Below are 22,018 nucleotides of genomic sequence, written 5' to 3'. Positions count from 1 at the left end.
TCCTCACCCGGATCCTTTCTGCGGCCGCTCCATGGGATCCCAGTCCCTGCCGATGTTCCTTGTCCCGGTCCCTGTCGGTTTTTCTTATCCTGGCTGTGTCCTGGTCCCGGTCCTGCCGGTGTTCCTCACCCGGATCCTTATCCCGGCCGTGTCCCGGTCCCTATCCTACCGGTGTTCCTTACCGGATCCTTATCCCTGTCCCTGCCGGTGTTCCTTATCCCGGTCCCTATCCCTGTCCCTGCCGGTGTTCCTTATCCCGGATCCTTATCCCTGTCCCTGCCAGTGCTCCTCATCCCGATCCTTATCCCTGCTCCCTGCCGGTGTTCCTTATCCCGATCCTTATCCCCGTCCTGGCCGGTGTTCCTCACCCGGATCCTTATTCCGGCCGCTCCATGGGATCCGTGTCCCTGCCGGTGTTCCTTATCCTGCCGCGTCCCGGACCCAGTCCCTGTCCCTGCCGGTGTTCCTCACCCGGATCCTTATCCTGGCCGTGTCCCTGTCCCTGTCCCTGCCAGTATTCCTTACCGGATCCTTATCCCGGCCGCACCATGGAATCCCTGTTCCTGCCGGTGTTCCTTATCCCGGCTGTGTCCCGGTCCCACTCCCGGTCCCTCAGAGCCGCCCCGGCCGCCGCGTGCGCCCCGCGCGGCCGCCGCCAGCCCCGCCCCCGCCCCCCATTGGCTGCAGCGACAGCCATCTTCCGCTTATGGAGGCGGGGAAGGAAACGACGCACGGGAAGGGGATTGGTGTAAAGGCGGGGGCGGGGCCATCCGGCAATCGGATCCGTCTGATTGGCTGACGCAGGGAAGCCCCGCCCCGCGGGCGGGGCGCGGCTGCGCTCGGCCGTGGCGGGGTTGGAGAGCCCCGGCTGGGAACGGGCGCGGGAAACGGGAATGGCTCCGGGTGACCCACGGAGCTGCGCCCTCCGGGACAGCAGGAACACGGAGGATTACTTACTAGGAGGGACCCAAACCCGAAAAAGGACAAGAAGGTTAATTAGATTTTCCCAGATCCTTTTTATTTTTTTTTCCAGTCAAATTTCCAGACAATATTTTTCTCCTTTTCTTATTTACCAATTACCAGGCTAACACATCCAGGCTATGCTATGAAAAGCAATATGGCATAACTAAACATTTGCTTCTTTTAATGTTTTATTTAATATGGTCCCAAGTTTTTAAATTTAAAATTCCTTGTTTTACTCTGAATTTACTGTGCAGCACTGATGAGTAGCATTAATCCACAACCTTAGATGGATGGATGTTATTCAGTGAGGAAAAGAATTTGTACCTTTATTTTCATAGCAGTTAAAATCACATATATGGTCTTTTCTGATAAATGCATATTTACCAGAAATCATATACCAACATGATGTACAAATAAATTACCAACATCATGTACAAATAAATTATTGAATCATATTATATCATATTACCAATATCATGGGCAAATAAATTATTTCAAGACTTTTTTTAAACATAGAAATATTTTCATTGGCCAAGTTTGTACTTTCATTTTTGAAAATGGAAATCTAAGAATTTGAACTATGTATTGTTCTAGCAAGATAAAAAAGGCTTTAGCTAAACCCCATGACATGGTCAAGTTACATGGACAATGACCACAGAGCAGTATAAAAACACACCTTGTAGTTCAGTCTAATGCCACCTTAAAGCAGAAAGTCAATCAAAAGACTTGAAAATACTGACAATTTCATTTGTCTGTCGCTAGCTGTGTGCAGTATTTTAATTCTACATGCTCCAGTAAAACTGTTTCTACTTATAAATGTTTCTACTTATATATAATGCATGTATTTGTGTTCTACCAATGCAATTATCTGTCTGTGAGCAGATTACCCTTTTCTGTTGATAACTCTGCAACATTTTGAGTAGTTTATTAGAACTTGCATTCCTGAGGAGTCCCAGATGCACAGCTCACCGAACCGCCATGAAAAAGTGCCCCTTTATTGTTTATTTTTGCTCCTTAACAGTTATTTGGTTGATATTTTTACAGTGCAGTGAACATAGAAAAATATCTAGATACATCAAAGCACAAAGACCCCAATGACACACTCATGTTTTCATAGTGAATACCTTTCCCTCTTTGTGAAGCCTCGTCCTGCCAGAGCTGTCACCCAGAACTAAAGCCTGCTCACACTGCTGAGATTAGTTCTGAAGATTTCCAAACAGGAGGCAGATGATTCCACTGAGAACACAGTATGCATTATAAGACTGTATTGCAAATGTCAGTGTTACAATAATATTTTCAGCTGGTAGTTTTTCATCTGAGTTTCCCACGGCAGTTGCCACGAATTCATCAAATACCTTCTGTTCATTGTTCACGTGGTAAAAACAGCTGCAGGATCGACTGGAAAGCCTCAGTTTACAGCCATGGGGTTGGTGCCCAGCACTCCCAGACAAGAGCAGCTGGATTAACAGAAAATATCATTTTTTGGGTAGCACAGCAATGCTGCTGAGTCACAGGGTACCGTGGGTAGAGATGCAGCTGTGAATTTTACCACAGGAATTGCAGGGCAGATGCTCAAGAGATCACTCATAACTTTTGACAGATACTTTACAGACATAAAAGGTATTTTGAGAAAGGAATCTTTAAGATCCTCACCTTAAAAACAAATGAAGTCTAAACAAATCTGAGTTTCAGCGTCATGTACTCTAGTTAGCACAGATGTCAAGAACTCAAACAGCAAATTACCTGGAATAAGATTTTTTTTTTTGCTGTATGTTTGCATCTACCTAATATCCAAGGTTATTTTGTGGCAGTGCAGTTTGGCTTGCAACTTTTCCAGTGTAACAATTGTAACTAGGTCCTATGTGCATGGAGACAAAGTGTTACATTCCAGGGATCAGTGAACACAGCTCCATCAGCAGATTCCTGCAGCTGAAGTAGCAGAAGTTAATGCAGTTTGCTGGAGAAAGGGGTTTATTTTTAACATCTTTAAAAGGAACAGCTCACTGGTTTCACTTGTCAGTTCTCCTCTGTTGGGGATAAGGAGGAGCTCACAAACCTCTCTCCTGCATTTTTGGCAGTCGTATCTGCAGAACTTGACAAAATGTACACGTGAGGCAAAGTTATTATGACTGATGATAATCAGGTTTTGGGATTCACTGAAGGCACTTCAATGCTTAATTGCCACTTAGTGCTGAATAAGCATTTAATAAACCAAAATCAAGGGCTGATTATATTATATACTCTAATTACAGAGTACAATAAAAGGAAGTTTTGATTGCAAAGTCAAATTGTTGGGTAAGGACACCATTTTTAGAGGTCAGCTCAGAGTTAGCAGTGCCTGATTTCACATAACCTGAGCTAACTTCCTCCATCCTGCAGTAACAGAGATGTGTCTTTCATCTCTTTGCTACAGCAATCCTTAATTTTAATAATGCTGCTGTTGGTAACAGTGCTCACAGCTTCTCACACCTGCACAGGTGCCAGGTTAGGATTTTATATTGGATCATGTTGAAAGCAAAAACCTGGGCCCTGCACTGAGGGCTCTTCCTCAGCCTCCCTGTTTGCTGTAGCTGTCCCTAAGAGGCTGAGTGGATGTTCTGGGCACATTGAGATAGAAAAACAGACTGCAGACACATATTTCATTTTTCCTGGTCATCCTCAATTCCTGAACCTCAAGACCTAGGCCTGCTAGGGGTGTACAGATTGAAGTTTGATTGATTTATTGGCCATTTTGTTAGTGGCAAGAATTCCAGATTTCTCCCTGAAGCCAAAAGATGAAGCTGGGCACCAAAGCAGGAGCCTTCCTCCCACCTGAGGGGAGCAGAGGGAACACCCAAAGCGCACAGTTCACCCAATGCATGCTCAGTTTTTTCTGTGCTTGTACAGAGCCAAAACAGTGGAGCCAAGCTTGAGCCCTTGCCTTCCTGCTGGCTTTCCCCAAGAACCTCAGCCACCCCTCCCACGTGTGAGATTCCTGAATGCAAAAGGCACGCATTGTAAAGCAGCTCAGATCTGCTGCTCACTGCCCTTTGGGAGGGGCAATTCCTTGAGAAGGAAGATTTGTCAGGTTGCACAGGCTGTACAGGTTGTTGCTGGGAGGGTACCATCTTTATTTTTGCTTCAGCATCTGATCTCCTTACCCCAACTGAGACAGATTGACACAGAGATCCCTTACAGAAGGGTGGTCCCCAAAAGCCAAGCTCAGCACAAGGCCACTGTATCAGATGTGTATTCCAGAACTCTTGATCCTAGAACAGGGTGACTGCATAACTATATACATATAAATTGTAAAATAGTCATTTTTTTACATTGACAAGAAAAAACCCAGCAACCAGAGGTTTAAAGAAAGTGCCCAAACAGCTCACTAAGTGTAAAGAGCCAACCTGGCCCGAAGCATTTATTATTTTTCTCTCAGCTGGGCATTAGTGAGGTCAGTCAGCCTGAAGTCTAGACACAATAGCAGCACTGACACACAGCCAGTGCATCAGAACGATGCACAGCTGATGACTCCAAAGGAAGGAAGCCCTATGACAATAGCGTGTGTTAATGAAATGTAACTCATTAAAAAAAGTCAGTGCCAAAGCAGTTGAGAAGATGCTCGAGAGGCTCAGCAAGCCTAGAGAAGGAAGCGGACGGCCGAGTGATCGTGGCTATAGCTGCAGACCCGAAGGCGAGCTCCTCGGGTGAAAGATCCGTGACGATGCCAAGTCGAGGAAGGCTGACGACGCAAAGTTCGTGACGCTGTGGAGAGGGGTCGGAACTGCCCTGCCCGGCAAAGGCTCTGATGAAGCTGAAGAGAAAGCCTCTCCCTTCACTTCCAGAGGGCCCGTCCCGCTACAGACCTCTCCGCTACGCTGACATGAAACTGCCCCCTGTGATACTAAAGGTTTTTCCCCTTCTCCCGACCACGGGCCCCGACACTTAGCTTTCGCAGGGGGAGGGGACAAAATCCATCCTCGGTCGGACATGGATGTCAAGACGTTCTCAAGGTGTGTGCTTCGGCACTGCCGTTTCCGAGCTTTGGCTAAGAGCCTCCTCAGAGTACCTAAGACGAAACAGAAAAAGTGACTATCGTCCTCAAAACCGGTAATCCCCAGGAGTCCTGCGCACCACCGCCCCGGCTCACCTCAAGTCTCCATTTGAATCCGGAAGGTGCACAGAAGATACCTGCAAAAAGAAAAGGCGCACGCTTAGCATGCTGCTGCGTAACACTCGCCTATGAGTCAGCCTGCCTAAACCCCAACTCACCTGCCCTCCTGTGTTCCTTGGCATGCCTAGGGCAGTGAGACGACCTGGAAAGAAAAAAGGCAGAAAAGCATGCTAAGATACTGAGAAAACACAACATCCCTACCCTGACAAGGATGCCACAGCAGTACCTTAAGCTTGCACCCACCTGGCATAGGCATGATCAGCCAACATAGATGGAAAGGGGCCACCTAAAACAAAAAAAAAAAACAAGCAGACATGCTTAGAACAGCATCAGAAACTGAGACTGCAGCAATAACAACTGCTTCAGTATGCTACTCAATGCTCACCTTGCCCACTTGGCCTTGACTGCAGCTCTCACCCTTGAATGCTTAAAAAGAGAGACAAAGAACACTGCTGTAACAGGTATCAATTATACTCCCTCCACAGAGGAAAGCAGTAACTGACGTGCTCGGGAGAATCCCCTCACACGGGATGGGGCCCTCTGGCCCAGATTTAATTCATCTGAATCTGAAAAAAACGTTAGGACAAGAGTCACACTGTTGCAGGACAACTGAAGAGCTCCAGATGTCCTGTGTCCATCTACAAATCCCATCTGGAGTCCAACTACACCCCACATTACACATTCCAAGTCCCCGGGCCCTCTCCTATTGCACCAGGCTATGCGGCAGGGCAGAGCAGCCCCAGCACAAATGTGTGCTGACACCCGTGACACAGGGCAGACAGGACAGGACACACAACGGGGACACAACAGGAACAGAAATCTCTTGGCAAGGAAAATGGCTGCAAGGACTGAGAGAACGCAAAAGGAGATGACTGAGTTCAAACTGACGGTGAGCTGATGAGGCTCAGAGAACACTGGAGGAAGAAGATGCTAACTGAATGATTGATTCCAAGAACTGCAAAGATGGATGCCTGAAATTCCTACAGTCAGAATCCTCTACCTGCCCTCACATTCTTACAAGCCCTAGTCCACCATAATGGATCCAGACGGGGCACAGCTGTCCGTACAACTCAGAACAAGACCTGACAAGACATCTGACTGGATGCTTCCAAAGAGAGAAGAGAGTGTGATGCCTGCCTGAGCTCTCGAGTCAAAAGTTCTCTGGCCTGGGTGCCAGGCCAAGGAATGCAGAGATCACAGATGCTAACAATGATGCCAAGGTTTCTGACAGGCCCCTCAAAGGGCTAAGGTAAAAGACAGGAGATACACAAACAACACATAATGCACAGCAGACAAGTGACACCAGACACACCGGGACTGCTCTGCCCTGAACACCTCAGCACTGTGATCAAAAGTGAGACTTGGCTTTCATGGGGCCTAAGGGGCCACTTCATGGACACCCCCCACCTCCAAATTGGACTCAAAAACCCCTCCCAGTAATTCCCAAACCAGCACCCTGCCTTCATCCCTTCTGTGGGTCATGGCCCTCTACTTATCTCTCAGACATCTGGGGATGCCAGTCCATGTCAGGTGCAAAGAAAGGCCACCTCGTCAGCTGGGAAGGTCCTGCTGTCACCGGGCTGATGTCTCTCAGACAGCTAGATTAAAGAGAACCAAACATCAGTGCCTGATCTTGGCACCATATCGGCCAAAACCCCACCAGTCTGCTACTCACCGTGCTCCTAGGAATGCCCGGCACCTGCTAACTCTGACCCTCTGCCATGGATGCAATGCATCTGCACCTGAAAGAAAGTTAGAACATGTGTCAAACACCACCAGGATAACTCACAAGCTGCAAACACCTTATGTCAACCTAGAAATAGCACCTAGAGCCCAAGGACAGCCCCCATTACAAATTTACACTCCCCAGGCTTGTCCCATTGCAGCTGGCCATGCGGCAGGGCAGAACAGCTCCGGCACCCATATGTGTGCAGACACCCGTGACACAGAACGTGACAAACAGGGGGACATCAAACACCACACATCAGGCTTGTGGTGAAGGCCTCGAGGGAAGAAGGCAAAAGGGACCCCAAAGACACACTAGGGAACACGGCACACCGGAAACCACGACACAAACCAGAGCTGTTCTGCACTGCCCGCCTGAAAGCTGCCATCAAAAGTAGAGCCTCTCCCTTTAGCTGTCCTAAGAGGCCCTTGGAGAAGTTTGCTTTTCCCTTTGCTAATTTTTAAATCTGCCCCAAGAACTACCAACCCACTACTCTCCCATCTCCAGGCCATGGCCCCCAACTTATCTTTTGTACGATGGGTTATGTGCATTCACGTTGCACCTGAAATGAGTCTGCCTCAGAGGGTCTCGTGATGGCCTGTGAGCCTCTGGGTCAGCTACAATAAAGAACACCAAAACCAAAGTACGAGTCCAGAGTTATGTGGGCCAAATCCCAGCAAGTCAGCTACTTGCCCTTTCCTGAGTGTGCCTGGCTCCCTCAGGCTCCAGCTTCATCCTGATTCCAAGGCTGTGGCCTTTATTAGGGGTGGTACCTGGGTTAGAGAAAGGCAAAGTTAAATGGCATTCCTGTGAGTGCAGTGGATGACTCTGTGTGCTCTAAGACATGGGAATGCCTCTGCTAGTAGCCTTGTGGGGGGGGCCCTCAAATAAACAAATAAACACCCTTTCTCACCGTGCTGCCTGCAAACTCCCTCCCAAGAACTCCTAACTGGATACCTGCTCACCCTCCCTCTCCCACTCACAATCCTCAACTCACCTGAAGCCTCAATCTCAAACATCATCCTTGACACTGGGCAGATCCCTCTTGTGACATGATCAAGCTGCTGAAAAAATTGTTCTCCTTGAGAGCTGAGCAATAACAACCACTTCTCTCCACAGCTCACCTTGACTGCTGCTTTCCAGATTCACTTCCTAAAAAGAAAGACAAAGAACAGAGCTCTAACAGAGTCACCATGTACACTTCTGCTGCATAGACAAATGGGGCCTCACCTGCTCGGGGGAATCCCCTCACACGGGATGGGGCCCTCTGGCACTGATTTAATTCATCTGAATCTGAAAAAAATGTTAGGACAAGAGTCACACTGTTGCAGGACAACTGAAGAGCTCCAGATGCCCTGTGTCCATCTACAAATCCCATCTGGAGTCCAACTACACCCCACATTACACATTCCAAGTCCCCGGGCCCTCTCCTATTGCACCAGGCTATGCGGCAGGGCAGAGCAGCCCCGGCACAAACGTGTGCTGACACCCATGACACAGGACAGACAGGACAGGACACACAACAGGGACACAACAGGAACAGAAATCTCTTGGCAAGGAAAATGGCTGCAAGGACTGAGAGAACGCAAAAGGAGATGACTGAGTTCAAACTGACGGTGAGCTGATGAGGCTCAGAGAACACTGGAGGAAGAAGATGCTAACTGAATGATTGATTCCAAGAACTGCAAAGATGGATGCCTGAAATTCCTACAGTCAGAATCCTCTACTTGCCCTCACATTCTTTCAAGCCCTAATCCACCATAATGGATCCAGGTGGGGCACAGCTGTCTGTACAGCTCAGAACAAGAGAAGAGAGTCTGATGCCTGCCTGAGCTCCGGAGTCAAAAGTTCTCTGGCCTGGGTGCCAGGCCAAGGAATGCAGAGATCACAGATGCTAACAATGATGCCAAGGTTTCTGACAGGCAAAGTTAAATGGCATTCCTGTGAGTGCAGTGGATGACTCTGTGTGCTCTAAGACATGGGAGTGCCTCTGCTAGGCTTCTGAGAAGCTTTGGTGGGGCAGGCCTCAAATAAACACCCTTTCTCACCCTGCTGCCTTCAAACCTCCCCCCGTCCACAATAACTCTTAACTGGATACCTGTTCACCCTCCCGCTCCTAGTCAGAGTCCTCAACTCACCTCAAGCCCCAGACTCAAACATCATCTTGACACTGTGAAGATCCCTCCTGAGACACGATGAATCTGCTGCAAAAAGTGTTGTGCTTGACACAACCTGGAATCTCTGAAAGGCGTGCTCCTCCTAAAAACAATTAAAAACAAAACAAGAACAAAACCAGAAATTACAAAGGTGCTCTAACACCCCTAAACACAAAACCCAAAATTGTGAACCTAAATACTCCCTGTATTCCATGCTGTTTTCTTCAGTCTCTTCTAAGCTTCTGGTGCTTGAGATGCCCAGAAACACCTGCTGGAAACAAGCTGAGATGAGCTGAAAGAGCCTCTTCACTGAAATGAGAGGAGAGCTCTTACCCCAGCACATCCCAGAGAGGGAATGAAGCCCCTCAGCCAAGGCTGGGGTTAATACACCCCCGATGGTGCCCGCCTCTCGTTCCCATGGCACCCAGGAAAAGGGAGGGGGCAAATCCTCCCAGGTATAAAAGCCCTCAGAACAGCTGCAGCTGTTTGGCCTCTCTGACTCAGATTCAAGGGGAGTAATGGGCTTGTTATAGAAGAAAACTCCTCAAAAAAATAACAGTGCTTTCTTTTTTGCAACAGGTACTTGGAGCAGAAGAACAGAAAACTGGTAAGACATAAAACTTTGTGGTTAGGTAGCATAGCTGGATAAATTGGGTCATTTTCTGTTAACTTACAAAATTATTCTGTATTTAACCAAAGCCATCTAATAAATTCACACCCAAAACTCCAGCAGCCCAACTGGCCCTACCAAATCTGTATGTTTATACATACAGTAAACAATACCAAAATCCCAGTAATACCTATGAGAAGTCTATGAAAGAAACCTATTGAAATTAATCCTACCTCAAATACAAACCAACCCATCCAGAAAGTTAGCTTCACTCAAAAAACAACTTACCCACAGTTAATAATACCAAGAAATAAAACAACACACCATATACCACCAATGAATATAATAGTGAAGGAAAAAAACCCCACATTTTAAAATTTTTTTAATTTAAACTAACTTCTTTTATCAGCTAGAACAAAAGATTTTGCCAGGACTGTAACAACTCCTCCTTCTCCTTCTGAAATGTCCCTTCTCCTTCCCAAATTCCTTACAACTTCTGAGTTTAAATCCAAGCCAAAAGCAAAATTCGTGCACCTGTGCATTCAGTGCTCCTGTCAGATTCTCTGTTTCCCTCCACATCTTCTTACGCTTTCAGTCTTCACGCTGTCCTGCCGTGATGAGTCTGACAGAAGAACTGGTAATGTTAGGAGAGGATTTCTCTCCCTCTCCAGAGCCGGTTTCCTTACCACATTTCAATCAATCCCAAGCCTGCAATGATGCACGCTCACCTGAAGCAGGGGGAGAAATCTGTAAAGGTCATTAAATACATAAAAGCGCATCCCCATTGTTCCAATACTCAGCAGCCCATCCGGCCAAGGTCAGAGCTCGCTGCCCACCGAGGACACGGCAACTAGCAGGGCCCTTTCTCCCACTCTCCAGCACGGACCTGCGAAGCCAGAGAGGAGTTTACAGAGACCGGGAGGCGGCGGGACGGGACGGGCGCCCGGCCCGACCTTCCAAAGCTGCCGGCAGCGAGGGCGGGGAGAGCCACGGCCCCGCTCCGCCTCCTGCGCCGCCTGCCCGGGGCCGCCCCGCCGGGATTGTCCGGCCCGCGGTCGCTCCCAGCGCCTGGAGCGGGGCGGGCGCGGTCTCGGGGGCTGCAGCCCTGTTCCGACGCCGCGCGCACGCCCCTCGCCCTTCCGTCGCTCGGCAGCCGCGTCCTTCCGCCGCCCCCGGCACCCAGCGGCGAGAGGCAGGGCGCTGGCTCGGGGGGTGCGGTACCGCTCTGTGGCCACAGGGCGGCAGACTTACCGGGTTGTGCTATTTTCCCGCCTTTTTGGCCGCCATTTTGAGAAGGTCAAGCGAGTCCGAGACACCCGCGACACGCCACTCCCAACATGGCGGCCTCTCGGCTGCCTGTCGGCTCACAGCTGCAGTACCGCGCTTTGCCCACAAGGCGGCAGCACTGCCGCCCGCCCCAGCCGGGGGCGCAGCGCGCCTCGGGGCTGCGGGCAGGGAAGGCGGCAAAAAAGAACAGGGGCGACCCCAGGCAAAAACTGCTCTGAAATAAATGCCAAAAACATGCCTCTTATCCAGCAAGAGCCAAACAAGCCCCCTTGATTTAAAGCCATGTTTAAATAAAAGTTTTATTTCTAGTTTTCATATTTATAGTCACACGCATATTTATAGTGAACATTGATGTAGCATGTAATTTATACAATATATTCTGTCTATTCCTATTGTTTATATGTATTTCTCTGTGTTTTTATAAATCTCTTTCTCTATTAATTGTATAGTTCTTATGTAGTTCTTCTATAGTTTAAAATTACATTTCTATAATACTTTTATTATTTTAAAAATAATCCAATTCTAACTAAATAAATACCAGAAAACCCTTCTTTTAAACTATACTGAAAAATTTTTATATTTATAGCTTGCATGACTATATACACATTTATATTTCTAGTTTATATTGATGCATTATATTTAAAATATATATAATCCGTATCCTGTTCAAATAATAGAGATAAATTATTTTTTAAATTACGTATCATATCTACTGCTAAACCTTGTTTTTTCCTTTATTTTTAATTTTTATATTAATCTCTAGCTATTTATAATATATTTATATACTTAGACTTCTACCTTTATATTATTTGTATTAATAATTTTTATACTAAAACCCCTGCTTTTGCCAAATGAAAAACAAACCCATCCTTTATTTTCAACTACTTGAAAAATACTTTTATAATTATCATATATATAATTTGTTTTATAAGTATAGTACATCAATTGATATATCTATTTTATGTCTATTTCCTATAATATACTAAATAAGATATATACAGTATTACTTGTATTATGCATAGTATCAATTGATGTTATTTTATATTTACAATTTTTTAAAAATTTTATATATACCTGCATATATTTGCAACACATTTCTATATTTATATTTGAGTTGGGTTGTGTCTATATTTACATTCTCTATTTACATATCTATAAATATACACAATATTCTAATTAAAGAAGATAATATCTTATTGTAATATATAATAACTTATGTTACAAGTAAAATTTAAAAAAAAGACCAAATATGTAAAAACAAGAGTGGTTTATTCCCATTTCCACACATCTGTTTTGTTTAAATATAGTTATAGTTATAATTGTACATTAGAAATCCAATTCCTAAATAAAATTACAATACAAACAGCATTGAATTCCCACCAATATCTTCAAAAACCATCAAGATACCTCCAACAGCCAAAAATCTGCCAGCCAAAAAACCACAAAACACTCTTTTCAATAACAAATTCTCATCACATCAGAAAAATGGAACCAAGATAAAAGAAAACCCTATAGAAACACGCACAGCAAATTACAACAACTACTAAAAAAAGAAATCAAACCAACCTACTAAACTCCAGACAGTGCCACTGACCCTGAAGGTTACTAAAAAAAAAATAAACAAAATTCTACCTCTACACTAACTCAAAGAATAACCAATCCTCTGTAAAAATAACAGCCGAACTACTTAACGAAATAGAAAAAAAACCTCAAGGACTAAAAACTAAGAAAACAACTACTCAATACTACTTGAAAAGATCCACCATATAAATATCCATGATCCCAAAAATAAAACCGATGAACAACAATCAAATACATGAAAGAACAACAACAAAAAAAAATCCAAAAAAAAAACCCAACAACAAAAAAAGCCCCAAAACCGAATAAACTTTCATTTTCAACAAAAAATTTATACCTAACTGAATAAACCCATAGTGTCTCAAGCTATCAAAATAAAAATAACACCTAGAAACAAACACAAAGCCTAAAGACAAACGTAACCATAAACAATGTCTCCCAAATTACCCGCAACCATAAAACATACACTACAATCAAACAAACCAAATAAATAAAAGCCCTGGAAGACGATAAACACACATGCAATTCTCGAGATTAAAAACCCGCTGCTATGAACGACACGACGCTACCTCAAAAGCCCACCGAAACAAACACTACCCGCTCACGCCAATAAAAGCCACCTCAACAGAATTAAAATCCGAACCGCTGCTTTGCGCTACGACCCGTAAAAACCATTGCGCGCCTTTCTAAACATAATACCCCGGCAAAAAATACATATCCGACTACAAAACCCAATCCGAAACGAACCTTTATCATCCCCACCGGCACCGAGAACCGCACCACTCAGGAAGAACACCGTAGCCCTTAGCGTACACCCGCTGCAAACCGAGCACAACGATGCAATCAATGCCTACAAAGCGCCTCCGAACCGCGGCACCATGCCAGCACTGCGAGCAGCCGAAGCCCGCGCTCGCTGCCGGCCCCGGACGGAGCGCGGCTCCCGCCAGGAGAGCGGCTCCTCCGGCGGCTCCTCCGGCACGTGGGGCCGGCACCGGGCCCGGGGGTGGCGGCGGCGCCCGAGCCCCGCGCCCGGAGCGGACGGAGCGGCCGGCACCGCCCGGGCCGCCGCAGCAGCGCCCGCGCCGCCTCTGCCGCCCTTGGCCGGCCCGGCGCGGCTCCCCTCGGCTCGCACCGGCGCGGCTCCGCCACTGCCGCCCTTGGCCGGCCCGGCCGCGCCAAATCCCCCGTGCGCCCCGGCAGCTGCCCAGGCCGTGCCAGCACCGCTCCCGAGCGGCAACGTTCCGGCCCGGGCCGCGGGCACCACAAGCGCCCTCCGATGCAGCAGCACGGCCCCATTGCAGCCCTGCGAACGCTGCCACAGCTGCAGCTTCCCGCAACCGAACCCCGAAACCGACGCCGCAGGCGGGGCTCGCCTCCCTTCAACAAGGGCAAAGAAGTGTCTTCTCCCCTTCAGGTTCGTCCCCTACGAGAGCACAAAAGAAGGGGCGCTCCTCAAATGAAAGCCTTCGACTGATGGCAAAGGGCCATTTCCACCTCCATTCAAACCCTTGAAAAGGAGGGACACCGCGGCTGCCCCCTCCATTTGAACCCTAGGGTGATGAAAAATTGGGGGGCTACTCTCAAATCAATTCCATAACACCACAACAATACTTTTCCCCTTAAAATAGATCACAGGATTCCCCTAACAGCCTGGAAAACTCTGGTTTTCCTTCAAGCAATACCCTTAAAACCACTGGTAAAGGGTGACTCCCCTACCAGTTCAAACACAGCCAGTAATGGAAGAGAACTTGTTTCCCTCAAATTGAATTCCTTTCGCCCTCATAAGCTCCATTTCTGCTCCTGGGGAAGCGGGGAGGGACTGGCAAGATGAAATTGCAAAGGGGAAGGACAAAATTCCCCGCTCCAAACCCACACGGGCTCACCTGTTCGGCTGCTGCTCCCCGGCACAAAGATTCGTCCCTCGGCACCTCATTTAAGCGATGCTTGGACGTATCCAAGCGCGAATCCGGGTGTTCCCGCCGACCCTGGGAGAAGCTCTCGCAGTCCTTCCGTGAGACAGCGCCGGGAGCGCCCCATAAACCCCTCCACTCAGCAGCTCCATGCAAAAAGGTACAGAGGCAAACTCTCCCCCCGCTAAAACCGCCCCGGCAAGAGCCACCCCCTCATCATCCTCACAGCTCACACCTGGGCTGCTCCGAGCCCCTCATCATCCTCACACCTGGGCTGCTCCGAGCCCTCATCATCCTCACAGCTCACACCTGGGCTGCTCCGAGCCCCTCATCATCCTCACACCTGGGCTGCTCCGAGCCCTCATCATCCTCACACTCACACCTGGGCTGCTCCGAGCCCTCATCATCCTCACAGCTCACACCTGGCGCCGATGCCACTCCAACAGCGCCTCTCCCTGTCCAGCACACAACCCGCTTCTCACAGACACAGAGCAAACAGAAATCTGCTACGGGTGTTGGCTTTTCTTAGTCCGTCTGGTTCCACAATTCAAACACCTCCGTGCACTGATGCCATTGATGGAAAGCTTTCCAGTGCAGAAAACTATCATTCTGCTAGCACACTTTGATACACCCTCAGACAAAGTAGAATCAGCACCAACTCCTAAGACCCCTGCTGAGGAACCCAGCCCTCCTTGGGACACCCAATGCAGCAGACCTGGAAAAACGAGGGGAAAAGTCAAGCTTGGAGTGGAAAAAGAGAACATAAATACACCAGCCTTTAAAATAAGCCCTCACACAGTAATAGTGAGATCCAGTCACATTTCTTCTTTCACTGCTTTTTGCGGTTACATAAATACAAATAAAAACACATTAAACACAAGACAGAGCTAGGCATTTACAGGTCTTCATTTTGAAGTCTGGATGACAAATGGGGGAAGAAGTAAAATAAGAAAACCCATGACTCCTTGCCTTGTTTGGTCCCAACAATGCTAAGCTAAGGGCTTTGTCCTCTAGCACTCACTGCCCAGGAGAGTGATGTCCTCTCACAGATACATCCATTGTTGAGACAGCAACAGACAGTACGGCAGGGCACAATAAAAAAAGTGGTTTTAAATACATTAATGGATCAAAAAAACCTGTAGTAGAAATAAAATTGAAATAATCTCGTCCCCTTCCAGGGTGTGGATGGTCACCTCTCAAACAAGGACAGAGACACAGCAAAGGTGTTTAAGGTGCATTAGTTGCCTCTGTCTACAACGCTCATCCTTTCCTTCCCAGCAGAAACCATTGCACTGGTGTACCAAGGGACACTGCAAAGTCCTTGAACAGGGCAAGCCCTGCTCAGCAGAAACCAAAGCACCCCTGCTTGGGGCACAGCATTCCTTCCCATCCAAACCCAACACATGCCAGCTCTTGGGAAGAAAGAAACAGAATCCCAGTCCAAGCTAGAGCAGTGGGAGCACAATGAGCGTTCCTTGGCAAATCCCGATTTATTTAGAGCAGAGGCACAGCAGAAGTCAGTGAGCTGCTAACAGGAAACTCTTCCTGCCCTCCACAGCCAGTTCAGGAGAGCTCCCCAGAGACAGAAGAACGTCAACTCCCTTTGTCTCTGGAGGATCTCTCTTCTCAGGCACACAGTAGAGGGTGATTCCAGCTGGGAACAAACGTCCTGGGAGTCTGGGCTGGATGCTGCTGGCACCAGCGCTGTTCCAGGTGCACCCATGGCTCCAGGGAACGACGCCTTGCCACAGGCTGAGCTCCCGTTCTCCCAGCCAGCAGCTTTCTCTGGCCACGTCCATCTCCAGCCACGAGCCGGTTCTGCTGCTCCTGGGGGTGGGCTGGGCTCTGAGGGCACAGAGGGGCTGAGTGCTGCCGTGGGGCAGGGCTGTGATGTCCCGGGGCTGTGATATCCCGGGGCTGTGATGTCCCCGGGCTGTGATGTCCCAGGGCTGTGATGTCCCGGGGCTGTGATATCCCGGGGCTGTGATGTCCCCGGGCTGTGATGTCCCAGGGCTGTGATGTCCCAGGGCTGTGATGTCCCGGGGCTGTGATGTCCCGGGGCTGTGATGTCCCAGGGCTGTGATGTCCTGAGGCAGATCTGTGATGTCCCAGAGCTGTGATGTCCCCAGGCTGTGATGTCCCAGAGCTGTGATGTCCTGAGGCAGATCTGTGATGTCCCAGGGCTGTGATGTCCCGGGGCTGTGATGTCCCAGAGCTGTGATGTCCTGAGGCAGATCTGTGATGTCCCAGAGCTGTGATGTCCCCAGGCTGTGATGTCCCCGGGCTGTGATGTCCCCAGGCTGTGATGTCCCGGGGCTGTGATGTCCCCGGGCTGTGATGTCCCAGAGCTGTGATGTCCCCGGGCTGTGATGTCCCAGGGCTGTGATGTCCTGAGGCAGATCTGTGATGTCCCAGGGCTGTGATGTCCCGGGGCTGTGATGTCCCGGGGCTGTGATGTCCCAGAGCTGTGATGTCCCCGGGCTGTGATGTCCCCGGGGCTGTGATGTCCCCGGGCTGTGATGTCCCCGGGCTGTGATGTCCCAGAGCTGTGATGTCCCCGGGCTGTGATGTCCCCGGGGCTGTGATGTCCCCGGGCTGTGATGTCCAGGGCTGTGATGTCCCCGGGCTGTAATGTCCCAGGGCTGTGATGTCCCAGAGCTGTGATGTCCCCGGGCTGTGATGTCCCAGGGCTGTGATGTCCCGGGGCTGTGATGTCCAGGGCTGTGATGTCCCGGGCTGTGATGTCCCAGGGCTGTGATGTCCTGGGGCTGTGCCGGCCGCAGCACTGTGACATAACCGCGCTGCCGCTGGATAAGCCGGGCCAGTGCCCGTGGCCGCCAGTGCAGTCACGATGGGACGTGCCAGAGCCACGAGTGACGGCGGCGTCCTGGTGACGGTGCCTGTCCTGCTGCTGCCTGCTGGGGCTGTCTGGCGGGCCCTTGGCCACCAGCACCCACCGGGCCGGCGGGCACGGACAGCAAAGAGGAGCGAGCGCCCCGGGGTGCGGCCCCGAGGCCCACGGAGGAACCGAGGAGCCCCTGTGGCACCCAGGGCCCCAGGCCTCGGGCGGCTCGGCGCAAGCGGCCACGGGCTCCCGGCAGCCCCCGGGCAGGCCCTGCAGCTGCGGCCCCTGTGTGGCTCTGGCCCAGGAGCTGCAGGAGCTGGTGCGGCTGCTCTGGGATCCCAGCAGGACGCGTGCGCCGCTCTCCTCGGGGATGTGGCAGGCGCTGGGGAAACAACTGGAGGAGCTGGTGAAGCGAGGCCACCTGCCCTGCTGTGGCCCCTGCAGCTCCTCCCGAAGCCTCCATCCCTTCAAGAGGCTGCTCCCAGCAAGATTCTCCATCCCTGGGAGAGCCTCAAGGCCTGCAAGGATGGCACAGCAGGGGAGAGCCATCTACGCAGGAACCTCAGGCTGTCAGAGACCCTGCATCCTGCCGGGAGCCTCTGCTATCTCTGACAGCCTCCATCCCTGGCAGAGGCTCTCTGAGACCTGTCAGCCTGCAGAAGGTGCAGGGCCCATGGACAGGTCTCCCAGCTCCCTTGGACTCACGGGCATCAACAACGCGGGCACAGCCCTGACCCCTGACGTGGCCGGGGAAAGCCCAGAAGTCCAAATGGGAGCCCAGCCCGATCCAGAGGAGCCTTCTCGGGAGAAGCTGGCCGAGCAGTAAGCGTCCTGGAGCCAGCAGTGGCCATCCCATAGCTGCCAGGACGCTGTGCCGCTTGTGTCAGCCGGTGACAGCCCGAGCCTGGTGGTGGAGATGAGCCTGGAGACACCAAGGTGGTTCCTCCATCTCCAGGAAGCTGTCCCAAGACAGCCCTCGCCTGCCACGAAGGGCTCTCTAAGAGCAGGTGAGATCTCCTGAGGAGCTGTCTGAGGCTCCCCCGGGGCTCTTGAGGGGCACAGCCAGGCCAGGCTTAGGCCCCTGGGAGCAGCCTGGTCACTGGCTCTTTCCAGTGCCTCTGGCGGCACGGCTTCAGAAAGCCCTGCTTGCTTTGCAGCTGCTCCTGGCACCTCCCTGGGAGAAGAAGCCTCGGGCTGCAGCCCTGGCCGCGGTCAATGGCAGAGTGCAGCCCACGAGGCCGGGGCCAGCGACGGTGCCGCCGTGCCCCGCTGCCCCGGGGCTCCTGCAGCCGCCCGTGCGCGCTGCCCGGGCCCGGCTCTGCCGCTCGCCAGCCCGGCGGCTGCGGGGCAGGGGCCGCTGCCCGGCGCGCAGCAGGGAGCGGGCGAGAGCGGCGCGGCCCGCGGGGCCCGGCCCGCTGCACCCGCGGGCACTGGGGGGCTCCTGGGCGCAGGGCTTATGGCTGCTCTCGGCCTTTTGCAGGGCAAAGGAAGGAGCTGCAGCAGCTGTACCAGCTGGGCCCGCGGCTGGGCAGCGGTGGCTTCGGCGCCGTTTTCTCGGGCATCCGCCTCTCCGACGGGAGCCCGGTTGAGTGGCCGCGACGGCCGGCCGTGGGACGAGGGGCAGCGCCGGGGAGGGGCAGGGCCGGAGCTCAGCCCTCCTCTCGCCGTGGCTTGCAGGTGGCCATCAAACGCGTGGCCCGGGAGAGCGTCCTGCAGTGGGACGAGCTGGTGAGGGAGCGGGGCCGGCGGGACCGAGCGGGCCGGGGCGGGCAGGGAGAATCCCGGGGCGCCGACTGGCAGCGGGAGCCGGGGAATGCCGGGGGCAGCGGGCGCGGGCTCAGCGTGCAGCCGCAGCATCGCGGGCCCGGCCGTGCCAAACAGCGGCGGCGGGGCCGGGCAGGGGCGCCCACCAAGCGTCCCCTGGGCGGGAGGAAGCCCCAGCACCGGGGAGGCTGCGCCAGGGGGCACGGGGGCATCGCAGGCAGGGCGCAGCGCAGCAGCCCCAGGGCAGCATCAGGCCTGCCGCAGGCACTGATTTTCTCCTGCTCGCAGCCCGATGGCACCCGCGTGCCCATGGAGATCATGCTGATGGAGAAGGTGGGCTCCAGCTGCTGCAACATTATCCAGCTCCTCAACTGGTTCGAGCTGCCTGACAGCTTTGTGCTGGTGCTGGAGCGTCCGGAGGCATGGCAGGATCTCCTGCAGTTCCTGCTGGAGCAGGGGTTCCTGTGCGAGGAGATGGCGCGCTGGCTTTTCGTCCAGGTGCTGGAGGCCGAGCGGCACTGCACCACCTGCGGCGTCCTGCACCGGGACATCAAGCCGGAGAACGTCCTCGTGGACCCGGAGAGCGGCGACCTGAAGCTCATCGACTTCGGTTGCGGCACCTTCCTCCAGGAGCGGGCCTACACGCGGTTTGCCGGTGAGCCCAGGGCCCGGGCCCCGCTCCCGGTGCCAGGCACTGCACCCCGCTCCCTCCTGGGCTGCAGGCTGCGGCCTTCAGCCGGCTGCCCTTTGGCCCGGGGCAGACGCCTTGCCCCGGGACCCGGCTGCCGGCCCTGCCCGCAGAGGGTGGCGGCCAAAGCCGGCTTCGGGCCTCCCGGCTCGGCAGGCCCACAAGGGCCTGGGCCGCTCCGCTGGCCTCCTTTGCCTGGCAGAATGGTTCCTTGGCTTTGGCCAGCTGGCTGGGGGACGCGGGGTGGCCTTGGGGGGGAAGCTGTGGCCGTGGGTGCAGCCCCTGCCTCAGCCAGGAGCCTGGCGCTGGGCTCTGGAAGGCAGCAGCCCGCGCCTGGACAGCGCCGCCCTAGGAACTCCCCTAGGAACGCACGCCTACAGCCCGCCCGAGTGGGTCTGCCTTGGCTGCTACGACGGCCATGAGGCCACTGTCTGGTCCCTGGGCGTGCTGCTGTACGTCATGGTCTGCGGCAGCCTCCCCTTCGAGGACGTCCATGCCATCGTGCTGGGGCAGCCCTTCTTCTGGCAGCAGGTCTCTCCAGGTTGGTGTCCGGCCCCGAGCAGGCGGCTTTGGCAGCCGGCGGCGCGCAGCCCGGCACGGCCCTCACGCGGCTCCGGGCACCGTCCATCTGCCCCCAGGGCCGGCCGCAGGAGGTGGCCGTGCCCACGGGGTCAGCGCGGCCCCGCGGCCGAAGGAGGCGGCCGTGTCCCGCCGAGCCGCGCTCTGCCCGCGGGGCACGGTTGCTCAGGAGGCCGGCGCAGCCCCGAGCTCACACAGCGCGGCCCGGGCCCCGCGGGTGCCGGGGGCAGCCGGACAGGAGCCTTGTGCCAGTGACCGGCGCTGTCTGCCTTCTCTCCGCAGAGTGCCAGCACCTGATCCGCTGGTGCTTGGCCAAGCACCCCGCTTACAGGCCGCACCTGGAGGAGATCTAGTGCCACCCCTGAGTGCGGGGCAGGCGTTTTTGACGCCTTGCTGGAGGCTCTGAAGCACCCACTTACAGAATCCCACGCAGGACTGAGGGCCCGAGAAATAAAACAACAGCAAACCCATTGCGGCGAGTCAAGTCTGGTCCTTGTCAGCAACTTCAGCTAAAGAAACCTCTTGGGAAAAGGGGAGATCTGAGGGCTCCCTTCAGCCTTTGTCAAACTTTCCATGCCTTTCCCCCAGGATGCTCCTTTTGTGTCTTCAAGCACAGGCTGTAGTGCGGGTGGGAGGGGCTTGACAGCCAGGAAATGCAACAGTGAAACAACAGCTGCCCTTTGATAGTGACAGGGGCTTCTTGAAAGTGACAAGGGTTTCTTCTGAAGTGACACAAGGGTCCCTGTGTATAGTAGGAATCCTAGTAAAATATCTGTATTTTATTTGAATATCTGTATTATGTTTGAATATCTGTATTCAGGCCTTGCCCTGATAAGCCCTGGTTGTTTTTGATGGGCTGCAGCTGCGATGTCCTTAATTGGGCTGCAGCTGTAGCTAGTGGAGATAACTGGGATAAAAGGGGCTGGGCTTGGCCAGGCAGGGAGAACCTGGAAGGAGCTGTGATTAGGAAGCACCAACAAGCAGGAGAAGATGGCAGAGCTGTGAAGAACTGCCCCCAAGAAGTATCGCCAAGATGGTACCAGACTTTAGAAATATGGTTGTGACAGTATGGGACTCTAGAAATATGAAATATAACAGCAAGATAACAACAAGTTGTGTGCATTCCAAGGGCTTGTGTGGGTCAGGAACAGAAACTTTGCTATCTTACCAAAGCTGTGAGTAGAACCAGAAGAGACAAAATTTCATTTCAGGTTGAGCCCTGAACTCTTTCTTCCCCTGTAATGGGAGCCAGGTCTTGGCCTTTTACCAACTGGTTTTGCAACAAGCATCCTAAGTGATGTGCGTGGAGTGCACAAGGGAGATGTTGAGATTCCACAGTCACTCCTGTGGTGCTGGGATTATTGTACCCCCCAAAATAGCTTCCTCTGCTTTAAAAACAATTGATGGTGATGGAAAATGCAGTAACCAGTCACAGGAAAGCACCCAGGTTCCTACCCGATGGTTAGTTGCCATCTAATAAACCTATGCTACCTTTTGCCTACTGCTCTGACCTACCAAAACAGGGCTTTGGAAATAATTGTTGCGGGTTTTTTTTTCATTAATGTGCCTGCTCTTGCAGTTTTCTTCCCTTTTATGAAGGCTGCTGAGGCTCTTGTGCCCTGAATGGCTCTCCCAGTCTCTCCCTGAAGACCTGACCTGAGCTGTGATCCTTCCAGCTGGGACCCCACTGTGGGGTGGATGGCGAAAGCTCTGTGGTTCAGCCCTGGTCTGGAGGCTGAGCTGGGAGTGATAATTATCCCTT

The 22,018-nt window shown here is 52.2% G+C and overlaps 3 protein-coding genes and 1 long non-coding RNA gene across 8 annotated transcripts in view; 1 reads left to right on the top strand and 3 right to left on the bottom strand.

The window, feature by feature from the left end:
- The window catches only part of WDR89 (WD repeat domain 89), a 33,621-nt gene extending 32,937 nt beyond the window's left edge, over positions 1 to 684 (bottom strand). For 2 of the 5 annotated variants that reach the window (XR_012580931.1, XM_005491645.4), the window contains exon 1: positions 526 to 683. The gene's annotated coding sequence lies outside the window, so the exon portion shown is untranslated. The other 3 variants (XM_074543936.1, XM_074543934.1, XM_074543935.1) reach the window with 3 other exon arrangements.
- A 1,965-nt stretch (positions 685 to 2,649) lies between these two features.
- Positions 2,650 to 9,189, bottom strand: LOC106629627 (uncharacterized). Its single transcript, XR_012580930.1, has 6 exons — positions 8,978 to 9,189; positions 5,499 to 5,539; positions 5,357 to 5,399; positions 5,212 to 5,255; positions 5,090 to 5,130; positions 2,650 to 5,008 (listed from the first exon to the last, which is right to left on the bottom strand). It is a non-coding gene; the product is annotated as an uncharacterized LOC106629627 (long non-coding RNA).
- Positions 9,190 to 12,228: 3,039 nt separating this feature from the next.
- LOC141729438 (uncharacterized) lies at positions 12,229 to 18,818 on the bottom strand. Its single transcript, XM_074543933.1, has 2 exons — positions 14,763 to 18,818; positions 12,229 to 14,689 (listed from the first exon to the last, which is right to left on the bottom strand). The coding sequence occupies exon 1, from the start codon at positions 17,772 to 17,774 to the stop codon at positions 15,909 to 15,911; it is 1,866 nt and encodes a 621-aa protein (XP_074400034.1). The 5' UTR covers positions 17,775 to 18,818; the 3' UTR covers positions 12,229 to 14,689; positions 14,763 to 15,908.
- LOC141729297 (uncharacterized) lies at positions 18,441 to 20,099 on the top strand. The gene is made up of 2 exons (XM_074542208.1): positions 18,441 to 18,953; positions 19,278 to 20,099. The coding sequence occupies exons 1-2, from the start codon at positions 18,441 to 18,443 to the stop codon at positions 20,097 to 20,099; spliced, it is 1,335 nt and encodes a 444-aa protein (XP_074398309.1).
- The last annotated feature ends 1,919 nt before the right edge of the window (positions 20,100 to 22,018 follow it).

The sequence above is a fragment of the Zonotrichia albicollis genome, chromosome 6 (assembly GCF_047830755.1).
Source record: "Zonotrichia albicollis isolate bZonAlb1 chromosome 6, bZonAlb1.hap1, whole genome shotgun sequence".
Lineage (NCBI taxonomy): Eukaryota > Metazoa > Chordata > Aves > Passeriformes > Passerellidae > Zonotrichia > Zonotrichia albicollis.
This window is presented reverse-complemented; position numbering and strand designations above follow the sequence as displayed.